This window comes from Dermacentor andersoni, chromosome 7 (assembly GCF_023375885.2).
Source record: "Dermacentor andersoni chromosome 7, qqDerAnde1_hic_scaffold, whole genome shotgun sequence".
NCBI lineage: Eukaryota > Metazoa > Arthropoda > Arachnida > Ixodida > Ixodidae > Dermacentor > Dermacentor andersoni.
The window spans coordinates 150,076,752-150,103,704 of record NC_092820.1 but is presented as its reverse complement, the minus strand read 5'-3'; the positions used below and the strand labels follow the sequence as shown (position 1 = coordinate 150,103,704).

General features: G+C 43.6%; 2 protein-coding genes across 4 annotated transcripts in view; one reads left to right on the top strand and one right to left on the bottom strand.

The window, feature by feature from the left end:
- LOC126533600 (uncharacterized) overlaps positions 1-11,689 on the bottom strand; it is a 53,615-nt gene extending 41,926 nt beyond the window's left edge. The window contains exons 1-3 of one of the 3 annotated variants that reach the window (XM_050180764.3): positions 11,379-11,689; positions 9,383-9,677; positions 6,316-6,398 (exon numbers count right to left, since the gene is read on the bottom strand). In XM_050180764.3, coding sequence (XP_050036721.1) covers positions 6,316-6,398; positions 9,383-9,677; positions 11,379-11,458 — 458 coding nt within the window. In that variant the 5' untranslated portion in view covers positions 11,459-11,689. Of the gene's footprint in view, positions 1-6,315; positions 6,399-9,382; positions 9,896-10,779; positions 11,356-11,378 lie in introns of those variants that run through there. The other 2 variants (XM_050180763.3, XM_050180762.2) reach the window with 2 other exon arrangements.
- A 688-nt stretch (positions 11,690-12,377) lies between these two features.
- Positions 12,378-24,917, top strand: LOC126533609 (UBX domain-containing protein 1-like). The gene is made up of 10 exons (XM_050180773.3): positions 12,378-12,644; positions 12,749-12,802; positions 13,447-13,547; positions 14,631-14,739; positions 15,574-15,705; positions 17,898-18,017; positions 19,415-19,486; positions 21,545-21,695; positions 23,535-23,715; positions 24,704-24,917. The coding sequence occupies exons 1-10, from the start codon at positions 12,592-12,594 to the stop codon at positions 24,745-24,747; spliced, it is 1,017 nt and encodes a 338-aa protein (XP_050036730.1). The 5' UTR covers positions 12,378-12,591; the 3' UTR covers positions 24,748-24,917.
- Positions 24,918-26,953: the final 2,036 nt, after the last annotated feature.

The window sequence follows — 26,953 nt, the reverse complement described above, 5'->3', positions numbered from 1 at the left end:
TCATTAAATCTCAGATCTACACATGTAATAGCAGACAGTAATACTGCAGAAGGTGTTCTTTGTCAGTGAAATGTACCTCTGGCTATACGCATGATCCCAGTGATGCATGCACGCTATGATAGTCACTGCGTGCTAGTAGCGTATCACTGATGAAGTTGCTAAAGCCCATTTGCATTGAATGATAAGTCGCAGTCTGATTCAAATGCAAACCTTGCTCTGGAATTTCTCCAAGGAACTACCCACATTGTTCAACATGTCTGACTATCAAGGAGCATGTGCTGTCAGATATTCGGCACGTGGCCGGGCATCATTTAATGTGCAAGATAAGACATGGACAAGAATGTGCGCTTGTCTGCATATATTCTTAGTCCATGCCTTATTTTGTGCCTCACACCGTTTCCAGTCTGACCACCAACCTTCGCAAATGAATTTCACAGGTATGACAGCAATAGCTTCTGATCGTCCTGAGATCTCCAAATTTGCCATCCTCTGGAACAACCTAGAGTGAACTTAAAATCACACAGCCTGTTTTCACGACATCTATTTGAAACTCTTCGGCAGAGTATTATTCAAACTGACGCATCTCTTGAACTCGACGTTACGTCTCCTCTGCGGGATCACCACACTGTCGGTGTCACAAGCTGTACTTCGGCTTCAGCAACTCGCATGGGAAACTTCTCATTGAATGATATATTGAAGAGGTTCAACACCTGTGACACACCATAGTGGGGAGGTATGAATTAGCTTTGACCACCTCAGTTGCTTGATTAGTTGCTGTGATTGCTGTGCTGTGATTGAACCTCAGTTGCTTGATTAGTTGCTGTGTACTTGGATTTAGGTGCTTGAACAAGCACCTAAATCCAAGTACACAGGCATTCTGGCCCCCAAAGATACGTAGCCACCACACCCAGGGACTGAATCCATGACTATGCACTCGGAGAGGGACAGACTAGACAGCACTTGAGAAAGCAGACGCTTCAGAGCTTGCAAGAAGCCCTAGTCTATATTGACTAACCCCAGTGTTATCGAACCGTCCTCGACTCCAAGTTCTTCCTGCACTCCGTTGAGTTGAGCACAGCACCGACCCTAGACTGAATAGTATACTACACTTCTCAAGAATAGTCGTGAATTGTCTGTGAAGCACAGTGACATTTTTTCCTGGGAATGGCACTGCTATCTGCTTTCTTTAGCCAAGATGGAGTGTTGAGTGGAGGAACATTCTACAATATGAGGGTAAGTAACAGTGTGATGCAAAGAAAAGGACAAGAAGGAAAACAACCCGTTTATCCTGCCACCTTCCATTACCAGGCCATTTCTTTCTTTGATTTGTGTGACGTGTCACAATTCTTCTATTATCTCTTTGTTGCCATGCTGTATTGTCATTTTACTTTAGCCATAATAGCATGCCATCTCTATCTTCTTTCTATTTGTGCTCCTTCTATGCCCTCCTCCCTGAAGAGCAAGCAAACGTTGCATCCTTTTCATTGGTAGGAGCGAGCCCATTCCCATTTTTCTCTTTGTGCCTGTATTGTGTCTGAACAATCTATTTCAACAAGTTATCTTAATTTTATAAATTTTTTTTACTTACCAAGGTCCGCTTGAACTGTGGCACCCAAAGAGTTATTTTTGTTTTAATTAAATCATGGGATTCCTTGCCTCATATTATTAAATTCGTTGTGTGTGTGTGCATTTTTTTTGTCGTCTTTTAAGCACCAGCTTGATAAATGAATGTGAAACTTATAGCATCATTTCATATTAAACATATACTGTGCGAGATACCTTGAGTTGTCTTGCTCTGCTTTAATGAATTATTCTTCTAGTCTTGCATGCTATTAGTGTTATTATTATTAGCATCATTATGTCGACTTCCGATATTGTTCCTGCTAATACTGTCGAAACCCACAATAACGAAATCCGGCGACAACGAAATATTTTTGTATCCCCGGCAAATGCCCATAGGATTCAATGCATTTTGTACCTCACGACAACGAACGGTCACTGTACTACAATCCCGCATCAACGAAATTTGCCTCAAACTAACCCCGCATATTACCTACTCGCGGGAGGCTAGCAGGCTCTAAAATGTGCTCAAATGAGATTGCTTTGCACTAAAACTGCATAAAATACCACCACATAACACTTGCGTAGGTGCCAGCATTTCTGTTTGCAAAAACAACCAAGTGCCAAAAGTGATCGTGTGCGCTGGAAACATGTCATGCGCACGAACTTGTTTGTTGATCACCTGTTTGAAGCGAGACGCATGTTGCTACAGACATGTGACGACGGTTTTCACACACCTAGTGCAGTGCATAATGTGCGCCTCGATGAGAAAGATGCAGCAAGAACAAGGAAATCCACATCCCACCACCGTAGAATTGTTTATGGTGCTTGAGGTGGCGGTCGCAGCACGGAGTGCCATGCACTGGGCCATGATTGAGCGATCATGGCTGGGAACACGCATCCCTTGCTTCAAGAACGCTGGTTTCGGTGCCACTTGACAGGTATTGCGTGCAGATTCAGCGCCGGATGTAGATTCGCGCCAAGCGGCTGTAATTTTGATTGACCACCTTTGGGTATACGAGATACGGCCATTTTGCTGCTGTATGCGTGGAGCGCTGTTGCTCTGTGTCTGGTGCCGAGTTACACAAAATCTCACAAAAGTGATTGTATCTCAGAAAGCAACTGACCGAGAATACTGCCCCACAGCAGTGCTGCCACTGCTGATCGATGCATGCGGTGCACTTTGTACTGTCGGCAGTGCGGTTTTATATCCTCGAGCAAAGGTTGCCAATGTAGGCTAACGGAATTTCGACAGTAAGGTTTTGTTCTGCGACGCATTGCCTGTCTGTGCTGTCTCATTTCGCAACAATAACATTTTTGTGAAAGTGAATTTTTTCCCACCAATTTTGTTATTGCGAGGTTCAACTAATTTTTTTGGCACTGAAATTTTTTTCTGTTTAAAAGTGTTGCTATTCTTTGCAACCTATTATAAGAGGTCCCGCTACAGTGTGCTGCTCTAAGACTTCTTTCTACATATTGTATGTACACACCTTTATGTTACCCATATGTACTAAAAGTGATTAAATATTAAATTTGAAACTTTACCTCAGAACCCAATCCAGTAGAATGTCGTGACAGAACTCTTGTTAGAACGAACTGCTCATTATAGTAAGCTAAGAGAGTTCTTCCAAATTCCAATGGAAAAAACAAATAAATTATAAAGTGCCTGAACAACTCTCCTTATTGCCAACAGGCTCAGAGTGATCACAGAGTTAAAATCCTAGCCATGAGTGAGCTGCCAATGCATCACTAAATTTGCAGGAGATGTCTGATCATCTTTGCATCACCCTCCTTCAAAGCCTGTTCCAATGTGCACTTTCGACTGGCAACATTCATGCTGAATCTTAACCAGGAGTGTCCACATTCCTGCTCTTGACAAGCTAATAAAAAGCACTGAGTGGTCGCTGGCTGTACAGAGTGCTTGCAGTGACTTCCCTTATGGTAAAACTCTCACTGTAGTAAACATCTGGCCTTAGTTCCGACTGCTTTACTCTGACGGGGTTTACAATGACAGCGATGTGTTCATCAGGCAAGCAAAGGACTGATCTGGGCGAGTCGATAACTTATGGTAACAGGTTAACAGCACGAGAAAAAGGCCCTCAGTTTCCTTATCAACAAGACAACTGCAATTTTCGAATTCCAGATGCAAAAGGCATGTAACAGACAAGTGTGTCCTCATTTTGCTTCGTTGTTTGCTGGTTCTGCTTGTATAACTACATGCGATTCTCGTATCTGGTTTTTCATGCTTCTTTTGTAGCTACGACCTAGTATATACAGCCAAAAATAAATGTAGATAGTTCAAAGTCAGCAGTCATCCTATGCTCTTTGTCTTTCGCCCAAGCTGTTGATATTCTACATTGGGCAGGCTTGTGCTTGTAAAGGAAAGTGAAACTAGGTCGCGATATCAGTTGTACTGATGGCAGTGTCATTTGTTGGAATGAATGATTCTGCTTGGTGCTATCAACCCCTTATCAATAGGGCATCATCACAGGGCTATGGAACAATGGGGGGTCATTGTAATGATTCCAGAATGCGCTACCCACATTGTCTAGATCTGATAATACATCCTAGAAACTGCAACGCTCACGATGTGATAACACTCTGATACCATGTGAACATCCCGCTCAAAGGTAAAAGCATGCCAACACTGAAGACACATAAAGGCGGCACGAGCAAGGCAAAGCGTCACAAAGACAGCGCTTGCCACTATAATAATTGAAAAATGGTGTTCACCTATTTCTTAGTTACTGGGGCATACCAACTTGACCATGTTCTCTTTTCTGCTGCTCAACTATATTGCAGAGCTAGCACAACTGCTGTTGGCTACACTAAGCTGTCTAAACACCACCACAAAATCACTGGTACAGGCAGTGTGCAAGGATAATCAGGGGATCTGAGACATTCTATACTAAGACAAGCAACAACCACAAGGAGTCAAGAGAAACCAGTGTAGTGTATGGGCAATGAACTTCTTAAATTGCATTGCTACTGGACAATTAAATTTTAATATGCAATCACAAAGGCTCCCAGGAAGATTGAGGCTTGAAGTGATCAACAGCAGTCAAACAATGGAAGCCTCAAGCTGGAGCCAACATTTCGACAAGCAGACCTGTCTCCAAGCCCTTGTCAAACGACAAGTCCCTTGTCGAAATATTGGCTCCAACCCGAAGATTTTCTTGTTTGCCTGCTCTTAACATACAATGTAATATTTACAAGTAAATTCCCCCTCCTATTTCCTTGGCATCGTCATATGTTGGCTTTTTACAGTTGCGATACTTTAACATGTACCGAATCTTGAAGGCATCCTGCTACTTTTGAGGGCCCATTGTCTTTTTTCGTTTTTAACAGGTGTCTCTACATAGTAGCTAAAATACGGGATTGAAGTCACACCAAAACATTCCCAGGTATGCATATCTGGCATTATTTGCAGAAATAATCCTCGATTTCAATTTCCAGGAGGATGAAGTTAGATATGACGCTGGCCATCCTGGCACTCTGACAATTTCACCCTGCAAGTTACATGCTGTTACATGATGTGGCCGTCTTTGATATATGAGGAATGCATGCATGAAAGTTGAATTATGAGGAAGGCTGAGCTTCGAAGGTTCGTGTCAGCATTTCAATTATTGAAATTCAATTGTAGTTACTGTAGTCAGTGACGTGAGAATCCAGTGACAAATACACTGTTTGTTCCACTAGAATACACATACTGTATACCCTCTTCATCCATGCTGTGGCAACATTGCACTCATGATCCCATAAAATTAACAGCCTTGCATTTTTGACAGTCAAGTTAGCCAAACAAGAAGTATTTTGCCCTAAAATTCACTGTAGGCACATGCTCTTGGTGTGTTCAGATATAAGGAGCCTGCCCAATGCATTAAGCTCACATATACAGCTTCCTTGTTGTATTTAGCAGTAAAATTCACCTTTCGAACATTCTAACACTGCAGCAAAAACTGGCACCAGCTGGGAAGTTCCGTACATTTGCAGGCTATTGTAAATTGTGTTGTTTTAGAGGGCTTAACCGAAGCTCTTTGGGAACTCCGTAAACATAAAAAGTGTCTACAGCTGTTCCAGCCAATTACGTCATGGTGGAGGTGAACCTCATTCAACATCACTGTCTCTCAGGAACTGTTTTGGACAGCATAGATGGAAGGTGCAGTGCAGTTTTGTGAGCAGATATTGTACAGAGTTCTTAGGTTAAAAAAATAGATTCTGGGGTTTTACGTTCTGAAACCACGATCTGATTTGGAGGCATGCCATAGTGGGGGACTCCTGATTAATTTTGGCCATTTGGGGTTATTTAATGCACACCCAAGGCACAGTACATAGATGTTTTTGCATTTCACCCCCACTGAAACGCGGCCGCCGTGGTTGAGATTTGATCCCACGACCTTGTGCTTAGTAGCATAATGACATACCTGCTACACCACCCCTGTGGGCTGAATTCTTAAGTTGTGACCAAGTACAGTTTCAACTTCGTTACATGCTGCAGTGAATGCTTAAAAAGAAAGGGCATATAACAAGGCCTTCACTAGGCAATGAAAGGACCTGTACTAAAGTGAAGACGCACTATAATAAAGTCACATCCAACACAAAAATAGACTCGTATCCAATATTCCTTATAAACATGTATTCTTTACATGTTAATATTGGCGAGAAGCATTTTAGATTTTACTTCATTAGAATTTACGGTCGTTATATCTATGTTCCACGGTGTTCAATAATAAGCCATGGAAACATTATACAGACCTGACTGCTTTCTCAGTCATCTTGAAATCCGAATGATAGCTCTCCATGGCATCTCTAACGAGTGCACTTGCTAGTATTAGGTCCTGAAACAGAATGTGAAACAACAAAATCAAACAGATATGGTTTTGCATCAAAAGAACTCTGCTGGCTGACAATATATGTACTATTTGTGTGTACCAGTACTGTATCAGAGACAAAATGCACAAGAAAACACCGTTGCACTAAATTTCTCAGAAGCAACCTCTAGGACACTGTTGCTTGTTTCGTGGACATCGAAACAGCAAATGATATCTGAAACCTGTGCTGCTGCGATATGCTGGAGATGAGAGTGGTGTGAAAAATATTAGGAAGTGGTCGGACTGATGTCCCTCAGCAGCGCAGGGTCTTTGATGAAGGCACCATAATTGAGCACCCTGTATTAACTTTGACCGTCTGGGCTTCATTGATGCGCTCCCAAAGCATATTACTTGAGCATACTTGAGCATTCAGCTCCCGATGAGTGCAGTCACCGTGGCTGAACATTGAAGCTGTAAACTTGTACTTGTCAGCAGAAAGTCCTTACCCACCATGCCCCCAAGGGTGGGCAATATGAAATTTAACTATAATTTCCAATGTAACGTATATGCCAGGCTGAGTTTGATAACTCAAAATGCTGATTTAAGCACTGCAAGCTTTTTTTAACGTATAGCCTATAAAATGTTTTTTATATGCTAGAATGAGTTCGAAACTGTGGACATTTTAACAGACTAATTACTAGTTAGTTTGCACAAGGACAAAAACAGTGAGATACTACATCAATTACCACTAAACTCGCATACCGGTCGTTAAATTCAGTCAAATAATAGTTCATTGTTTTTGTTCTTCTACAAATGTACTCTCCACAGCTAGAAATAAAATTTAACGAATTCCAATTTTCCTTGATATGGAACTGATGCGCACAGACTTCATGTAGACAGGACAGTATACAAGCTCAGTACTCAAGCATTTCAGCATTCTACCTCACATTATTAGGTGGCCACCTTGAACAGGAATGAAATGCCCAATTGTCGTGCTTAGTAGCAGCATCATACGAACATGGAAACTTGACATCGAGATTCTGATATTTAGTCAGTATGCATTTATAGTTTCTCTGCATCGAAGGACAACAAAAACCAACGACAGGAACATGAGCAGAGGTGATGACTTTCAGAAGCCTTATGTTGAGAGACATGAAATTTAATACTGGCCTTGCTTATCATACAACTTAGCAGCCACATCACGAAAACAAAAAAATAAAATACATATATGCACAAAACCAGCAAGATTGCAAAAAACTTTCATCGGAAATGCTCAGGACAGAGCTGCTGTTAAGCAAAAAAAAATTTAATTATCGGGTTTTACGTGCCAAAACCACTTTCCGATTATGAGGCACGCCGTAGTGGAGGACTCCGGAAATTTTGACCACCTGGGGTTCTTTAACGTGCACCTAAATCTAAGTACACGGGTGCTTTCGCATTTCGCCCCCATCGAAATGCGGCCGCCGTGGCCGGGATTCGATCCCGCGACCTCGTGCTCAGCAGCCAAGCACCATAGCCACTGAGCAACCACGGCGGGTACTGTTAAGCATATCCTGACATAGCGAAACAGCCAAACGAGTGCTCTGTTTAAATGCCAATTCTCTTAACATTGTCCTTTCATTATCAGCCTATCTTGAATGATTGCTATGTCCCAGAGAGTTAATAACTTTTAATTAAACCAAATGCCTAGTTTGACTAAGCAACTTCGAAGTACATAAAATATATATTTAAAAAATTTTATTCTGGGGTTTTACATGCCAAAACCACGACACAATGATGAGGCATGCCTTAGTGCAGGACTCCGGATTAATCTATAACACCTGAGGATCTTTAGCATGCACCCAATGCATGGCACATGGACACGTTTTTGCATTTTGCCACAGGAATGCGGCTGCCACAGCCGGGATTTGACCTCGCGCATTTGGTCTTGGCAGCGCAATGCCAAAGCCACTACGCCACCATGGCGGGTAAAATAAGATGAATATATATGGTGGCCCAAGTGAAACTTTCAGCTTTTCTTGAATTAACAAGAATCTTGAACAATTCAACCGTGGATTATCGGGTGTTGGTTGTGTTGTCTACTTGCTGCCATACCCAGCCTACACCATCACGATGGCATGCATTCTGGACCAGTAGGAGAATGGTGTGCGATGAAACTGGGGAGTCTAATCCAGTCCCCCATTACAATGGCAACCCCAAGAGCAAACAGAATATCTTCAGGATGGAAATATATCACTGGGACGCAAAAGGAATCACTTAGTTGTTGCATTCTATTAGAGCATTCTTTAAATACTCTATTTGTACTCCTTCAGTGAAAGTTGTGTATTAGTAAAGATAAGGAAGAAATGTTTCTTTTTCATTCCAAAATTATGGCACTCATGGCATCAATGTGATGCCACAGATGGCTTGTCATTTTTATATATTTGGCTTATCTCTATGCAAGCAAAATATTCCAAAAGTTGACAGGTCAGGCCGAGTGTGCCTATCTCCAAATGCAATGTAACCTTTATTTGTAAACAGCTGACTAGACCAAGTGGATGCTGTCCAAAATTGTGACTTCACAAGGTACAGGTGTAGAAGCTTCCATAGGCTCCTGCCTTTTCTTCTTGCATAAATTTCTGACTTCGTAGCAGCCTTTGCTCACTTACAAGGCCAGGCTTTTTGCAAGACCAAAAGCGTAATCTTCGAGTGTAGCTCAGCTTGGAAATGGGTGTTTCTAATGTGCATTTGTAAGTTGTTTACAATGTGCATTTTCTGAATTGCGTTAGGTTACTTCTCAATGCCTTCGTGTTTCTGAGGTGTGGTGGGGCCAGTCAAGCTACCGTAATGCAGCATTTTCCACAGTATCATTGCCACTCATGTACAATTTTGCCATGCACTGGAATAATAAGAGTAATCTTTAGGCTAACAAGTTACGAGCTTTACGTTCTTCTTCGCTGCCCTTTTAATTACTAATTGCAAGGCTGTAATTGGGGATTCGTGCCATCTCTCCCGCTCACAGCATTCCTTACCCTTTCCAAAACGGGGGCGTCTTCGCCCACCCTGAGCTGCGCCAAGGCATCCTTCGCCTCCAGGTCTATGCCCGTCTGCTCCCCATCCTTGCGGAAGGTCACCGTCGGCTCTCCACGGACATCCACGTCGGTCTTCTTGTCCTGGAGTATTCGGTCCCGGACGACTGCGTCGAAACTCGAGTAGCTTCCGGAGGGCGTGTTGTCCTCTGTCGGGGATGCACTGTCGCCCGGCGGCTTGATCACAGCGGCCGCCAGGCTCAGCCTCCGGTTCAGGGCCTCCGGCGCCAAGCTCACCCTGCGGCCAAGGAACAGTTCGGGCGGAATGTAGCTGTCACGTCGCTGCGGCCTCACGCTATCCCGGCGAACTCTGAGATAGCCCTCGGGTGGAAGCAGGCTGCCCCGACGTGTTGGCAAGGGCAAAGGAAGGCCATCGGGTCGCAGACTCTCCCGGCGTGCCGCGACAAAGCCTTCGGGGACGAGGCTGTCGCGGCGAGTGCCGGACATCATCTGCGACTGAAATTAGGATGCAAGCAGTGTGCAGCTTAGCCGTCGGCATATTTAACTTGCAGACAAGAGACGGAGCTTGTCATGCTTAGATGCAACAAGAGATACAGCACGAATTATTGATTAGTGTGAAGTAGCAAGCAGACAAAAGCAAGCATGCGAAAGCAATATAAGAGGCATGTGTCATGCAATTAGCACACTGTTAAAAAAGAAGTAACCACATAAAGATGGTAGTTTTTGATGATAAAGCAACAGGTTACGATCAACGACGTTGGAAATCAATGCTGCATTCAACACACAGGCCACAATATGAACATGATAGCACTACCTGGGTTTGTACATTGAGAAGGGCAGAAACCAACAGATGTATAAAGTGCCTGAAAAAGGTGAGGGTGAAGGAGGGCACAGCACGAGTGCTGCATGTGAGGAGTGTACCATCAGCAAGTTTGACTTGAACCATTACTGGAATAACAAAGGACTAATTTCCAACAACCGTGTCCGCTGTTAACAACGTATAGTAAATTTTGTTACAGACTATATATATATATGCACACTGCGACTGGAGTTAACTGGCTCACATCTTCTACCAACATGTAACAAAACATGCCTTCCCAGTATCATCACGTAAGGCATGGTGCATTTTATCACAAATTTTCAGAGACCTGCAACTGCTTAATATATAAGCACTGAGAGCGGACGAAAGGAGCTTCATGGTTTATGACATGGCCGAACGGAAACTAGCGATACTACAGATGCATGCTAAAGGCTGTATAAAAGGCAACATGCCGTTTAGGGTAATGCGGGCTTCATGAAGCATGGCTCTCCCATTTTTCTATTGCCAGCACATGCACGCATACACATTTCCATGAGAATAGCAAGGTCGAAACTCCTACCAGAATCATGCTTCGCATCATGGTTGATCGATAGCTGGTGGTGCTGGCGGGCCAGCAGAAACACAACACAAGCGCAATGTAGCACTGGAAATAAGAGAACAAAAACGAGAAAACCGCCCGATGACTGGGAATCGATGACACGACGTCGTACTATCCAGAGATTTGGGCTGCTCTCATGCTCGTTACGTAGCGCGCGCGCGCGAGACAGTGTACGAAGCGTGTGTCGCGTTCCTTTTTTCTTTATCTGTTTCAATTAGGCGCAAACCACAGGTGCGAGCCGGAGCTACAGGGGCATGGCAGCAAGGGCATGTCAACGTATATGACGGCACGCCTTCGGCCGCCTTTGTTCGCACCGCGTATGTGTCAATAATGCTTGCCGAGCACTCCCGATACACATGTGCATTGACGTCGTGGAGGAACGGCCGTCACGGGTTCGCCACTGCATCGAAGGTCCGCCCAAGAACTTGCACACCTAATTCGTACGAAAGTCGGACAATTAAGCGAAACAGCTGACACTGTTAACAACGAACACAGAGACGCACTAACAAAAACGGACAATTAAGTACGACGTTTTGTTTGGCAGCGTCGGCGTTCACTACCTGTTGTCGGCAGTCCGTGAGCCGATCGGTGGAAGCGTCGCCACCTTTCCATCTCGGAGACGCGAGTACGATTTGAACATTTCTTGAGGGAGTATCTGTCAGGATTGAAGGCGGGCACGACTTCGGGCGCGCGTTCACAATCACCTCTCCATTGCACGGCCGCTGACCGCTGCTCCGTTCCGGACGGCCCGGCGATGGTTCAGCGCCGATTTGACAGCTCGGCTAGGCCACGCCAAGCTGTGTGGACACCGAAGATGGGTATCCACCCCCTTGGAAGGCGGCCAGCAGACCGCCACCAGCGGCGCGCACCGGAGCGGATGTGGTTACGCTCGGACGCCGGTCGCGGAAAGGCGTTGCGCGCATTTTGCATGCGACCGCATAAACATGCGCGCCAAGTACGGGCAGATTGATGAAGAAAATAAAGCAGCAATAGAAGATAACGAGTCGACGCTGTATAAGAGCGGTTTATTCGTCCAGCAACTACATACTAGGTCGGGCGGTCTGTGTTTACGTGAAGGAAGACTACACCACATTTGAGGTAAAACTCGGTATGAGCAAGCGCATTTCAGTCGATCGAAGCTACGTCGGCTACATCACATTTCAAGCCCCATGCGTTACTTAATTCAAAGCACAGCATTTCATTAAGGCGTGAGAATTGAGACAATGAGATAGGTTTCGTTATTATAACAGCAGTTATTTCCGAGCACACGTAAGAATGCTAACTATAGTTCGTTAAACTACTTAAACTTTCGCGCCGTTTTGCGTTGGAGGGTCACAATCGCGGTTAGAACCTACGTTAGAGCCCCGTGCTGGGAAACGAGAACCGAAACTACTATAAACACGTGAAGTCAGCAATTCGTAATTATAAATAAATGTATCTGCGTTCTAAATAAAAAAATAATGCATATTTTAAATACTATTAACTTCTGCAAACCGTCATAGCCTGCTAAGATACTCATTTTGATTTTATGCGCGAAGTACGAAATGAAACTGCACCGAGAAAGCGGCATCGGCAGCACGTTGTTTCAAGCCAGCGCGAGCTGTCGCGCGAGGAAAGGTGTTTTCTGGTCAAGCCTTTTGAGGGATTTTGAAAGCTGGGGCGAATTTTGTACACCGTGGTTTTCCGTACACTTATGCGTTAGTATCGCGTTTGTTCTCTCGATCATTCCGCTGTGCCTTTTGCGAAGACCGACAACCTCGGATCGCCTCCGTCATGTCGGCCATAATAAGCATCCTAGAAGAGATGGGGTTCTCAACTGAGAGAGCGTAAGTCCACTCCACGTAATTTTGCTCACTAGAGCAGTGATGATTTGTGTAGTGACATCTGCCCAGCAGCTTAGATTCCGTTTCGTCTTCTCGGAATCTTCTAGGAAGAAGGCGGTGGAGGTCTGTGGTGACCAGAACGTGGAAGCCGCCATGGAATGGTGAGTTGTGAAAGCGTTTAGATTTCTTACGGAACTAATTGCCGCGATTTCTACGTGTCTTGCCGCTTTCGTTGGCCGATCCCGAAGATAGCGCAGTCTAACCTAGCAAAGACCGTACAATAGTACGGTATCAGCGTGAGGTGGTACAGTGAACGTTATCGCATTTTTCTTTTGTGACACCTGGCGTTTTGAGATGCTGTCGTATCTATGAACGGGCTACTTGATTTGCATTCGTCTTTCTTTCACACTTTCACATACATGTATACACAGCTTAACATATGTACACAAAGTGATAAAATGAGATGCCGTCGTCGATAAGCTGCACATCTAATCGTAGACGCCGACGCCGTATGAAGGCGCTGCGCGGGGCTCTTGAACTTCTGAACTGGTCTACGAGGAAGTGGCGCTTGAGGTACGGCTTGGCTCCCGCGTACGGTTACGGCGCGGTGGTAAGGGGGCATCATAACCCACAGTGCCACAAATCGCCACCTCCCAAAACGTTCTAAACGCATTCTGAGAAAACAACATAGGTTGGTTCACAATTTTTCCTCGTATAGCGAACATCGCGGCAGATCGCGTGCGTAGTTTAGAAATCGATGGTTGGCGGTTGTTCACATGTCAACTTTCCTTCGCGCTGTTTGCAGGCTTCTAGCGCACGCAGACGAACCGATGGACACCGCCGACCCGGCCGAGCCTGTGCCCAAAGCGCCCGCACCGCAACCGCAGGCTGTGGGTGCGGCTGCAGGTGAGGATTCTGTAATGTAATAGCTCGTCCGGGCTGCTGTGATCTGTCGATCATGTGAATTGCGTTTAAATCACCCGCCTTGGTTGCTTAGTGCCTATGGTGTTGGGCTGCCAAGCACGAGGTGGCGGGATCGAATCCCGGCCACGGCGGCCGCATTTCGATAGGGGCCAAATGCGACAACACCCATGCACTTAGGTTTAGGTGCACGTTAAAGAACCGCACCGCAGGTGGGCCAAATTTCTGGAGTCTCCCACCACGGTGTGCTTAATAATCAGATCATGGTTTTAGCACGTAAAACTCCATAGTTTATTATTATCATATTTTGTTTAATTTGAAATTTCGAGCCTTGCGTTGAGATACCTGCTGTGCTGTGTCGGGAGACGAAAAAGCAAAACGTGATACACGCCTTGCTTTAGCTTGTAGTCTTGTTGGCCAGCATCCGTTCAGCAGTCAGTGCCGAGTACTTGTCATGCATTTTGGCTTCATGGTGTGTAGCTTGTGTTTTGAAAGCTGGTGAGCCCTAAACCCAAAACTCCATGTCAGCGATTTTGTGGGTGCAGAGGCAACTTGGTACTTCCATCTGCTCTAAGTCCACAGAGGAAGTAGAGAATTCAGGAGTGGTCAGCCAGCAGCATGTAACATTACATGGGATCGTGGCGCCATCTATAGAGCCCTCTTGTAAGACTATGTAAATTGGTCAGTTAGTAGAAATGTCACCGATCAAAAACAACTACACAGTAAAACGTGTGGAGTGGGGCTTATGTCGAACTGCTTGCATAGCTTCCGGGGCATTGCTTGCAATGTGTGAAACCGAGTATCCTCAGTGAGATCGAGCTACACATGGCAGCACTGCCGCTGTGTTAGTGTCCTTACGGAGCAATCCGCACTGTAAAGTGCGATTTTGCTGCTAAATTTGAGTGAGAACGCTACTGTGCCAAGTACTAAATCCTTTCTCAGTGTTGTAATGAAAAAAAAAGAGAGAAAGTGGCTCACTATCATTACACTGAATATGTGTACTTTTCCTGGTGTTCATATTTGGTAGCTAACATTTACCGTTGGCTTCTTTGCGATGCTTTGTTTTAGAGTCTGTAAGCCACACTGCGGAGCATAAAGACCAAGCAGGAGAAGCCAGTAAGGAATCTGTATCTGAAGCAGCCGCAGCAGCCGCAGCCAAGAGTTTCAAGTGTGACGAGTAAGTGGAACAAGGACATTTGTTCTGCTTAGTTTCGCATAGATTTAAGAAGGCAGTATGCTTGACCATAAAGAAGGCTGTCAGTTGTGTTGAAAGGTAAAATTGGTTGGATGTATGGCTAGTTAACCCTTTCTGTACTGCATTAAATTATGAAAAGTGTACCAAATTTTCCAGACGTTCCTAGGAATGTCGACTTTGTTCGTCATTGTCTGTATTGGTACAAATTCTGGTGGTGATAATACTTGTCAGCAGGAGAGAAAGGGTTAAAATAGTTCTGACTATATTTTTGCCTAGTTTTTATGTTTGTTTAATGGATAGCTGTCAATCCAGTAATTATGCTAAATTATGCTTTAAGGGTGCAACAAATAGCTAATTATGCTAGCTTTTATTGCGACAAGCTCAAAACTTGTGCCAAGCAAAAAGTGGCTTTGTACATGAAAAAGGAGTCTCCGAAACCTGATGTGGTAGTCTGGTAGTACCAGACACCACTGACATGTACACAAACATGCGCACACACATACATCTAACACACAGACACACACAATGAATTTTATGAGACAGAGTATTTGTAGCATGAAAGGTCCACTGATTCAACATCGGGGGCAAAAATCTGGCACATGGTAAGAAGTCGGAGGGTCAGAAAAATCTGATTTTCAAATATTTAAAGCCACAAATAAGTGGTTGTCATGTTTTACATTTCCAGCTTGTGCCATGTTAAGCTCGTGATGTTCAACAAAGATTTCAAATTAGCGAAGTCAGCCAAACCTCCTCTGTGTAACTCGAGGTGCTGTGTGTAATCGTTAACAAACAGTGGCATGTTCTACTATGTTTAAGGTGTGGCAAGCTCTTCAGGAGTTCACCAGAAGTAGAATTCCATGCCGTCAAGTCCGGACACAAAAGTTTCTCCGAGTCCGTGGAAGAGGTCAAGCCACTTACCGAAGAGGAAAAGCAGGAACAAGCAAGAAAGTAGGCTTGCTTGTTTTTTCCTTCCTGTATTTCTATATATACCTATTTTTATTGATATATAGTTACTTATTTACTCTATATTTTTCCACTATAGTCCATCAACTACTTATGTTTATAAGTTAAAGTTCACACTGTTTGTAACATGCATCATTTCATTTTTTTAAGGAAGTACTGACAGGAAGTTTTTATCTTGCCATTATTTCTTTATTAGATAGCTGTTGAACTAGTGTTGACAATATGGAGCCTGAATTACTTGAAAACAATAGATAATTGCAACAACTTTTAGTGTGACGGGTTTGAAATGTGCACCAAGTGCAGCGTGGCTTGGGACATGAAACGGAGGCTGTCAATGTCACCGTAACCTGATGAGTTCGCACACAATGTGACTTTACTCTTCATTTCCACTTATATATATGGGTCCTAGATTACCTAGAGTCCCTCCTAGACACATAGAACACAAGAGCTGATCAACGTGCATAAAAACGAAACATTATTACAGTGGAAGGAAGACGTCCGTTGACAGCACTAACGAGATAAATTTCTGTGCCCCACCATAAAAGAGCTACAGTTCATTACAATCGTTGCTCACCTTAACTGCCAACTTTTCTGTGGGGATCGGGTTGCTATAGTTCTAATTAAAACATCAAGAATAGTTATAATTTAGTTTGCTGTCACTACTTTGATTATAGTAAGGCTTTTTAAACATTCTAAGGGTTGTGCAAATGTTAGAAACTTGGAATACAAATCAAATAGTTTCTGCCATTCAGTTTGTACTTGATACGAGAATTCGTTATTCAAAGTGGTAAAAATTTGACTTCTTTTGAATATATGAGCAATGCTCATTGTAGTCCTGAAGGAAAGACAAGGACGGGAGTGGGGACTGTTTCGTGTTGTTTTGCTACAGAACTGCAATTGGTTGCATATGGGCACCAGTTCCTGTGTGAATGTACACGGCAGATAGCTTCTTCTTAATACTTTCCAGCCATTTAATAAGAACGGCTCTCATTTAAGGAGTCCATATGTAAACTTATATGAAATAAAATTTCAGCCTGTCTCACCACGTTTGCATTCACATAAAACAATGTGTGGTGGTGTAGTATCACACCTCTCATCTTTAACAAACAGAACACTGTAGATGTATCGACATGCTGTTCCTGCTTTTCATTACTGTCATTGCCACGGTGTTGCAGGTAATTACAAGTATATTTTTTCTTATCTACAAGGTCCTGTTAGCTTGACGTCTATTTGTGTATGGTGCTAAAGGCATGTGTCAAATCATGGATATAAGCCTGATTTCTTTTAATGAAACGGGCTCTACCCAGACTTTATATTTCATGCTGCTTCAGAAATGAGAACATGTTCAATTCGACATTCAAGGTTCATTTTTCTTGAATATTACCGTTAGATATGGTTCGGAAATTTCACTATTCAAATGCCCCTGGTACAGTAGACTTTGTAAGTTCGACATGCATTTCAATGGGCCCAGACCTTGGTTATTTTGATCCTAGATTGGCCTTCACCAAATAATTTGAGCTTGAAGAGTCAGCATACATGACCCCAATAGCGAAACCTTTAGTGGCAGCATCTGTCTCCGCAGTACTTAGAGGACAGTGAACTTGTTGAACACACGTCATCTCCCGTCGAAAATGCCTATCTTCGGCCTGCCCTAGGTTGGTTTTTAAGCAATAATGATAGCTCACAATGTCTGATTACACTATTAGCCTGATTCTAACAAGCACCTTTTTCTTTTTCTTTTTTCAAGAAAATGGGGCCGGAAATTTCTCGCATAGTGCAATCAAATACGAAACCACATAACACAAACGTGCTACGGCGAAGCGGACGTTAAAAAATATTTGCAGTGAAGCTGGTTTTAAAAAACTGGCTGCTATTGTGCAACACATATTAGATAGACCCTTGCCCATTTTTCTTGCTAAAAATCGGCTGGTCTTTAGATTTGTTTTGTTTGGGAGCTTCAATTTTATTGCTACGTTGTCTACTTTGAACACATAGAAAGTGGGCACGTGTTAGGATTGGGCAAACACTGCCGAATGAATTGGCAGTTTCTTGTGGCGCCTTTCTGCATCTTGTGTATTACAATGCACCAGATAATTTGATCGATTTCAATGGTCCTGTCTGGGTCGGATTAACGAAAGTCGCCTATTCTGTTCGACCTGTTCTTTGAAACTACTCAGGCTGGAAGAAAAGATACGGCAACGGCGGCTAGAGCGGGAGGAGAAAGAGAAGAAGGAAGCCATCGAGCGAGAAAAGGAGCGCCGGAAGTTTGGCCAGGAGATTGCCACCACTCGGCAAAAGTGAGCCCTACCATTGTGTTCTTTCTTTCTTTCTTAAACACCAAAGAGCTGTTCATGACGCATTGCGTGAAAGCTATACAGCTGTGCTGATAGCAAACCCAATACTCGTAACAAGATGCGATTGTAATGTTGTAGTGATGGTGATAAAATTAGAGTGGCCTGGAGATTTCCACTATTTGACAAAAGTGCTAAACAAGAATTTGCGAATTTCATGCACTTTCTTGAGAAAGAACTTTGGAGTTAGTGTTGATCTGGTCTTATACAGTGGAACCTCGTTGGTATGTTCCTTGCTGTTGCATTTTTCTGGCTGCTATGTCACATTTTCGTGGTCCCAACCTAAAGCCCATTGACTCCTATGTGTTGTGTTCCCATTTGATGTCTCGCCATTCTGTAATGTTCCTGCATCTTTCGTTTTGATTCAATGCTGTGGTTATGTAAATTTAGCAGTGCAGAGGCTCAAATTCATTCTCGCACCTTGCCTTGAAGATGAAAAATGTATACTCGTGGTTAAGCTTGTCATACCCTACTCGTGATCCCACCTCGAAATGACTGAAGTAGGTGATCGGCAGTCCTGATAATCGTATCTCGGCCAAGTTGGTTTTTGGCTGGTTTCCTAAAGCCGGCTTCGCCGCAGTGCTTAGTGTTAAGCAGTGAAGCATATTAAGAATGAAAAGGTGCCGCTGTTCTGGAACGTAGTATGTGTCCCTTAATTATATAGATGTGCTTGAGCTATCTCCCGTCTCAGTGCAAACACCGAGAGGTCTGATAAGTAATAACTATACTGGCAGCCATTTAGAGCTGCTTTTGGCGTGTCGATTTGGGGCCTTTCTCACTGCTGCATTTGTGCTGTGCAGTGCATTGAAGGCAGTGCGTGCCATAGCAATTGGCACATGTTGACACGTAGGTGGAGTAAATGCTGGTAGAGAAGATGTGGGAGGGAGCACTGCGACACCAAATGCTGGGTGTTGTTGAGGGTTTAGCGGAGTAAATAATTGGGCGAGTTAGTGGCCAATCATCTTGGCGGGAGCAGTACACAGTACAAAAAAAAGGAGAATAAAATAAAAAAAAGGAGAATGAATGTAATAAATGGAAACATTTGTCTTTTTCGTTATGTTGTTTCTTTGCGTGTGTGTTGTGTACTGCGCATTGCTTCCCATGCTCCAAGATGGTTTGTTCAGGGTGTGCACAGAAAGAGGGGGCTAAATTTGTATACTCCGAAGAAGGCCTTGGAGACGTGTGGAAATTGAAGATTGCCACACATCTCCAAGATTGGATGCAGGAGCACTTGTCACAACAGTTCCGCTTGTGGACCAGCACAGTGGATGTGTCGGTCACTGTGGTGTCCAGACCATAGCACATGGCACTTAGTGCTGTGCTCTTCCTTTTTGCCACCCCAGGATCGAGGAACAGGAAATGCTGAAGTTGGCCGAAGAAAAGAAGAGGGAGAAGATGGAAGCCATGCTAGCAAAGTAAGCCTTCTCTTGTGTTTACGTACACATATTTTTCTTTATTATTTTATTTATTTTTAAGCATATTACACCGAGATTGACCAATGACAGCATGCAAAGTGCTTGTTGGGGTATATTCCACAGCCTTTCTTCTTTTTTTCTCTCCATGCCTTATTTGTAGAACAAGTCATTGACCATAGTTAAAGAAAAAAATGTTTTCCAAATCTGTACAGATTGTTCACAACGTATCGGTCACTAAAAGGTCCAAATCGTGTGTCTTACAGAAAAACAAATACAGTATAATCTGCTTAAGCAGAACTCAAAGGGATAGAATAATGTGCTTAATAATAATCATCCAAGGTGTCGTTTAAATGATTGGCACAAAAATTAAGAACCATCGTTTTATTTGAAGAGCATGGAGTGTTTTTATTTTACTGCAGTGAATAAATTGATGTTACTGCGCTCTTCTTTGACTATCATTGCTCGTGTGTAAGCCATAGATGTCCGTTTTAGATGTAGCCTTTGCGGCCTTTTTTTTTCTGAATTTTGCAACTGATGAGAAAGTTGGCACTTTATGGATGCTTGAACCACAAGGATAGTACTTCCTCCATTTCTTCATGTTGAGGTGTACTCATCCAGTCCTTAAACATGCTGTTGTTCCCAGCAGCCTGTATTTTCTGTTCGCTTTCATTGTCCATGAAAAGGAGGACTTGCACAATGTGCAACTTTGCCACACCTCACATGTTTCAGGCTGCCTATTTTTGCAGCCACTGCTGGCGTTTTGTGCTCTCGCTCCCGTACTGGCATCGTCACGAGACATGTTAGGTTGAAAGCTGAGCGGCCTGAACGTCACATAGTAGTCGTTGGATGTCGCACCATCGCAACTGCTTGATTTATTGGATTTCATTGACTGTTCAGCATTTCTAATTTTATGTTTGTTGGACTGTTCATGTTTTGTATGTGGTATAACGACTTATGAAGTGTGCAGTAATTTGGCTCTAGTTTCGTTTAAAAGTTCAGAAAGAAATGTGTTCTGTTTAACAATATGCCTTTGGCTGGCCAACCACATGCGGTACTCTCGTTCCTTTTTATCCAACGTTTCCATTTAAGTGAGTTTTATGTATGAGTTTATGCATTATGTTTTATGTATGTATGTATGCATTCCACTGTATGCAAAACAAAACATATCATGCAATGCGCAAGCTTGACCCTTTACTTTAGAAGGAGTAAGGTTAAAAAGGAAGAATTCGTATAGGTGGCATAAAGCGATACAGTTTATTCTAACATATGTTGTTTTTCGTTGCATGCCAATTTTGCTGCCCAAAGTATCAAGCTGTTAAATGATTACCCTTTCACGATGCTTCCTTTTCCAAATTGCTGGCATCTTTTGAAAATAAAATGAACGTTTATCAATCACTTTTTTTGTTGTTGACTTGTTTGACACTGTAATATACTAAATAGTGTTGAGTACTCTAGTTTCATAATGCCCATTTTAAAATTAGGAACTGTACTTCACGAAATCATGTAGTCCTTGGCAGTACGTTTAGGTTCACATATACAGTTAAACCTTGATAGAACAAAGCCAGCTAAATTGGCAATTTGCTTCGTTATATTGAAATTTGGCCTTTTCGTGTAAATAAGTACAGTCGCTGATGGATATCTCTCACACAAAAGGGGCCGCACAATTTTCCAAATTATCGGGCAGTCAGAAAAGGCAAATCTAAACTAGAAGAAAAATCACTTTGGGGAATTTGAGAGTTTGCAACAAAAGATACGGTTCCACGCCATGTTGTCAATATCTTCACATTGGCAGTACGAAGTGAAGCCGGCCATGCCTTAGTGTCCACTCCACCCCCACGGCTGAAAGTGTCGCCCGCAGTGGGAAGCCGACGCTGTCATGAAAGGCGCAGGTAGGGGGACGTGTATGCTTGGTCTGCCTCTCGCTTCAACGGGTCTCCGAAACTCTAGATCACTGCTAAACACACAGAAAGCCAGTGTTCATGATGCCACACCATCGTGGTACACTCGCATCTAAACGTCGACTTACCCCTTTCATTTATCTTTCATTGCATTCAACAGAAAGAAAGTACTTGAGGACATTGAAAGGGACAAGTTGGAGCGGAGAGAGAAATTTAACATGGGAGGTCCCCCTCCTCCAAGCGTGGTCAAGCCTGCTGCTCCAGTTGCACCATTGGAGCCAAAGAAAGAGTACGACCAATGCAAGCTTCAGGTACATTGTTTTTAAGTGTACTGTTGTTAAGAAATTCTGGTGTGGGTCATTAATTGATTACTGTTTCTGCTCAATTCTAACCCGCGCTCTTTCTTTTTTTCCGTGAAAGTGGGTTAGAATAAGTTGCGTACATGTTGCATTTAGACAAGAAGGCTGTTCCGTGTTTGCGGCAACGGCCACAATCTACCGTGAGAGCCAGCCTCATTGCCCTTGTCTCACCGCAAGATGGCAACACATCCAAGTTCTTCCATAATATTACCAAAGCTCATTCATTCAAATGAGCTATTTTGCATGCAATGCTACCAGCAAAAGAGCCATGTCGTTTTCTCAGCATTCTGGAGACTCACAAAGATTGCAAGACAGATGAGAAGTGTGACAGTGATGAATATTGTCGTAATTATTTGAATATAAGGCAGGATTCTTTCCCCAGAGTCCTTAGCCTCGAAGTCACCCCCACCTCACGTGCAAATTTTGCCTTTAAATGTGGCTTCACGGCAGTGCAAATTTCTCCACTTAGTGTGGCTTTATGGCAGCACACGCCGCAATGCCGTGAAGTCACACTTTAAGGTGAAACTCGTGCTGCCATGAAGCCACACCTAAAGGCGAAATTTGCATGTGACCCGCATGTCAGTTGTTCAAGCTACTTTCCCCTCTGTTTAATGATTGCCGTTTTGCGTTTTGTCTGTGCAAGTAATTCAGTATTTCGGCAATCCCCGCCCGAACTGAATAATCCGTCTGCTACTCTATATCGCCTCATATTAGCGTGCATAAAGGTCCCCTCCCCCCCCCCCCTTGTGTCCCCAACTTTGCTGTTGCCTTATAATCATGACCTCATTGTAATAGAATAAATATGGTAGATGTGAATCACATTATGTTCTGGGAAGATAAGTTGTGTGCATTTTGTTATTTTAATTTCTGATTGTGGAGGTCCAATGCATGCTACTTTTCTATTGTGGACGTGCATTACATTAGAAACCACATTGTTTTGGTTCGCACATTGATTATGAGAGGAACGCACAGAAACGGCATGCACATTAAGATCGGATAAACACGGTATCTGCTGTTGTGGCCTGGTGCCTGCCTGTGTTTGTCTGCTACCTGTGTTTGGTTGCTCGGTTTGTCTCCTAAGGGGTGGTTTGAGGCATTGAGTGTCTCGCTAAAAAACTGGGGCGACATTTAGCGCTACTGGTCAATGGGAGCTGATGGTACAGCAGTTCATCCAGCATGGTAATGATGTTTGTAGTATACCTGGATTTGCCTACGCTTATTTTTAGCGTCGGGTGACTTTGACTTTGCATCTTTATAATTTTCAACCTAGTATTGTGTCATAAGTGCAGCAGTTCACAATGATTGTGTATGTCTGCAGAGAACTTGTTGCTGCCCTGCGTTTCTAAAGATTACGCTTCCTTGGAAATTTAGAAAGAAAAAGGCATTAGCCCCTTAAACTGTCTATGACAAGGTAACCAATCGTGAACATTTTGCAATTTATATGTGCAGTTTCTTGTAATTCTAACAAATAAATAATACACAATGACTAATGCTATTTCTTTTTTAAACACAACTACTAAAATGCACTGTGCATTCATGGTGTAATATTTAAAAGGTGGCACCAGATATGCAGCTCTAATGAAATTCCACCCTTTGAAAAAAAATTTTTGAAATTTATCATGGCAGTTAAGGGGTTACTAACGAAACAAGAATCGTTTAAGCAGCAACCACAAAGATTAGACAAATCTGTGTGCCAGACATCACATAGCAGCTGACCAGTCGTGGTGCCAGGTCCCCCACTAGTAAATTTAGCCGGAAACTATGAATTCAGAATGACTTGTGGTCTTTCAGGTGCGCCTAACAAACGGGCAGACGTTGACGCAAACCTTTGGAGCCCACGAAGAACTGGCAGCTGTGCGACTCTACGTGGAGCTGAACAGGACAGACGGGGACTTTCCTTTCACGCTCATGACCAGCTTCCCAAGGAAAGTATTCACCGAGGAGGACTACAACAAGCCCCTCAGCGCCTTAGGTGAGGCATTCTTGTGAGAATGTAAATTGATGTGAATTAACCTCAGCAGACCCATCAGATTTGTACTTAACACAGCACCTTTTAAAGTCAGTTCTTGTTGTCAGCTGATCTGTTACAATTCTGAAAAAAAGTACTACATTTATTTAAAATACGAGGCGAGGTTTCCTTTTTTTCCTTAGAATTCTTAGCCTCAGTCACGCCCTTCCTATCCTGCCATATATGTGTGTCTGATAGATTCAGTAACTGTTTCAATAGTTTAAATGTGGGAATAGAGCCATAGTTCCGGTAAACCGGATTTTAGATGGCAAGGTAAATTGTAGATCCCACCATGGTGGTGTAGTAGCTTTGGTGTTGCAGTATTATGCCCAGGGCGTGGGATCAAATCCAGGCCACCGCAGCTGCATTTCGATGGAAATGAAATGCAAGAATGCCCATGTAGTGTACAATGGGTGCACGTTAAAAAACCCCAGCGAGTAAAAATGAATCCCTTACTATGGTGTGCCTTATAATCATATCATGGTTTTGCCATGTAGAAGTCCAAGATTAATTTTTGTTATAAACACGGTCAAAATTAATCCGGAGTCCTGCAATACAGTGGGCCTTGTGATCAGATTGCAGTTTTGGCGCGTAAAGCCCCAGAATTTAATTTAAAATTTGTTGGGAGTGGGGACATGCCTTGCGAAATCACTGGCTTCAACTTGTATATTGCAGTATGTGCACTAAAGCAATCGGAAGTTGAAGTTAATCGGTGTAATTTTGTTAATTGGTCAATTATGCATCTTGGTTTCCATTGTCATTAATGTCTACCTCTGAGTAATACAGCTCAATGTACAGATTTGTGCTATATGCAGCAGATGACATTAGAAACCCTGTTTAAGTTAAAGAAAGACCCACTACTATAGTAAACAGCTTGGGTAACTGCGGGGCTTTGTAGATGAAGTCATAGTTTCTGATAATTCCTTCTTTTATTTCTCCCGTTTTCATGTAGGCCTCGTTCCATCCGCAGTGGTGATCTTAACGAAAGCTAAGTGACTTAGCTGGTGTGCAATTGAGACGACTACAAGGCAAGCAACTTCGGAAGCCAAATGTGCTGCTGCAGTGTGCCGTCGCCGAGATTTGTATATTAACGCTGACTGTGCTGCGCGCAATAAAACTCCAGTTCCTGTCGTGCTTCAGGAAGCATGGCGGGCACTTTTCCTACAAACATTGCCTACCTTTTCACACTCCTCGTTTGTCATGTCTGCGTTCTTAAACAATGCTTTGAAGAAACACTTTTGCAATCAACGTACCTGCGAACTCCCCTGAAATTTGTGCAAATGTGACAAATTTTGCCTTTCTCTAAATTTTACACATCCTGTTCCATATTCTATAGAAAGTAAATTGAGCTTGACGAGTGAGTGAGTACAGACTTTATTTGAAGACGAGGTGTTGACGGATGACCTTGTTGATGAAACATTTCCAATTAAGAGATGCTACGGTGGGGCAAGGATGCAAAAGATTAGTGCAGAAAAATTGTGTGGGTGCCTGCCCTCTTGTGGCAGGAGAGAGCACACTGCGCTGCCCTCTGGTGGAAATGCGAGAAGCCAGGTACAACAAGCATAGCCTCCCAATGTACTAGTACTGATCATATCTTCCAATGGTGAAGCAAAAGTATGTGCTTGCTTTGAGCAAGTTTATTCAGAAAAGTTATTGAAGGTAAATACTTTGATAAAGTATCCCACAAACTGCTTGTCCTTGGAGCAAGGAGGTCATTCTGTTATTGTCCAGCCAGTGGACACGTCCAGTTCAGCTGCCGCTGAGGTACTGATCGGCTGGGCTGGGGTTCCAGTGAGAATGGTGCGCCCACAGCCAGTTTCCTTCTCGCTGGTTCAGCTCCAGCCAATCAGCAGTGGCCGAAATGGACAGTCCACTAGGTGGACACTTAGTAGCCCCACCCCCAGACCTCAAATAAAAAAAGTGCTATTACTCCTACCGTACCCCTCCTGCCCCCCCCCTTGCATTTTTCGTATATTAATGTTCGCAGGTTGGTAGGTCTGTATCAGTAATCCAGGGCCTGTATTCACAGAAAGCTGTTCCGCTAAAATTGTTTGCAACAAGTTTCCACCAACAATGATGCTGGACGTATGTTATTAAAGGTACACTGAAGGCAAATACTAAGTCAATGTCAGCTGTTAAAATACCATTCCACAAACGTCGCAGCACTTGTTTCGTGCCAAGAAGAGGCAGTTCACAAGAAAATTTCATCTGAAGGGTCTGCATACGTTTACCACACAAGTCACCCGCCTTCAAGTGGGGACTGGTGACATTGCATACGCCATCACTGCCCTTTACTGCTGTCGGTGAGTAAAATGGCACCCTACGCAGGGTGCTACGGCTTTCTGCGCAAAACAAACTTGTGACCACGGAGAAACCGAGCCAAGAATAGTGTTGAATTCGCCGCTGCAGCTTGCAACCTTCGTTAAGTGGCATGGACCATTCGGGAATCCAGCAACATCACATTGATGTGGCATACTTTCCTACTTGCAGTTTGTGCAAGTTTTGCAAGCAAGCAAAACCAGCTCAGCACTTCGCGATAACAAAACTACTGAAACCCAAAAGCACGGACGGCGCATGGTGGAGAAGAAAACCTTTCCATCGGCCGCGTCGTCGTCAAGGGTAACCTCAATTAGTTATTTTTAGTCTATCTTCTGCTGTATGTATTATGGCCTCTTCAAAATCAATGTTTCTGGGAGTGCAGTCAATGAGCACATCATCTTTATTACAGGGAAGCTGTTAAGGGCTACTTTCCCCACTATCGTGTCCATGTGTAAGAAAATATGCTGAAGATAGTGCAATGCCGGGCCGACCTGCAGTGGAGGTGATGCAGGTCTTAAGGCTCCCAATGTGTGCATCGATACTAAAGGTAGTGAAATGCCGGGCAGACCTGCGGTGGAGGTGCGATTCGCTATTAAGGGGCCCGCATACACAGCTTTGCTGGTCATCCTTCACAGAGTAGAAGGGCACCGAGTTTTGTCTCCTGTTTCACGACGCCAGCGCCCTCTTTAAATGGCCCCATTTGACAGTAATAATCAAGATAAAGCTTTGCTGGCAGAAGGTTACAAAGGTGGATTATAAATGCATACAGAGGAACGTGCCAGACTCTGCATACTGTAGAGGGGACCTCCTGCTAGAAGTAACTAGAAAACTTAAATGCTTTCAGCAACTACTCATGACTATAAAAGGAAACAGCATATTGTTG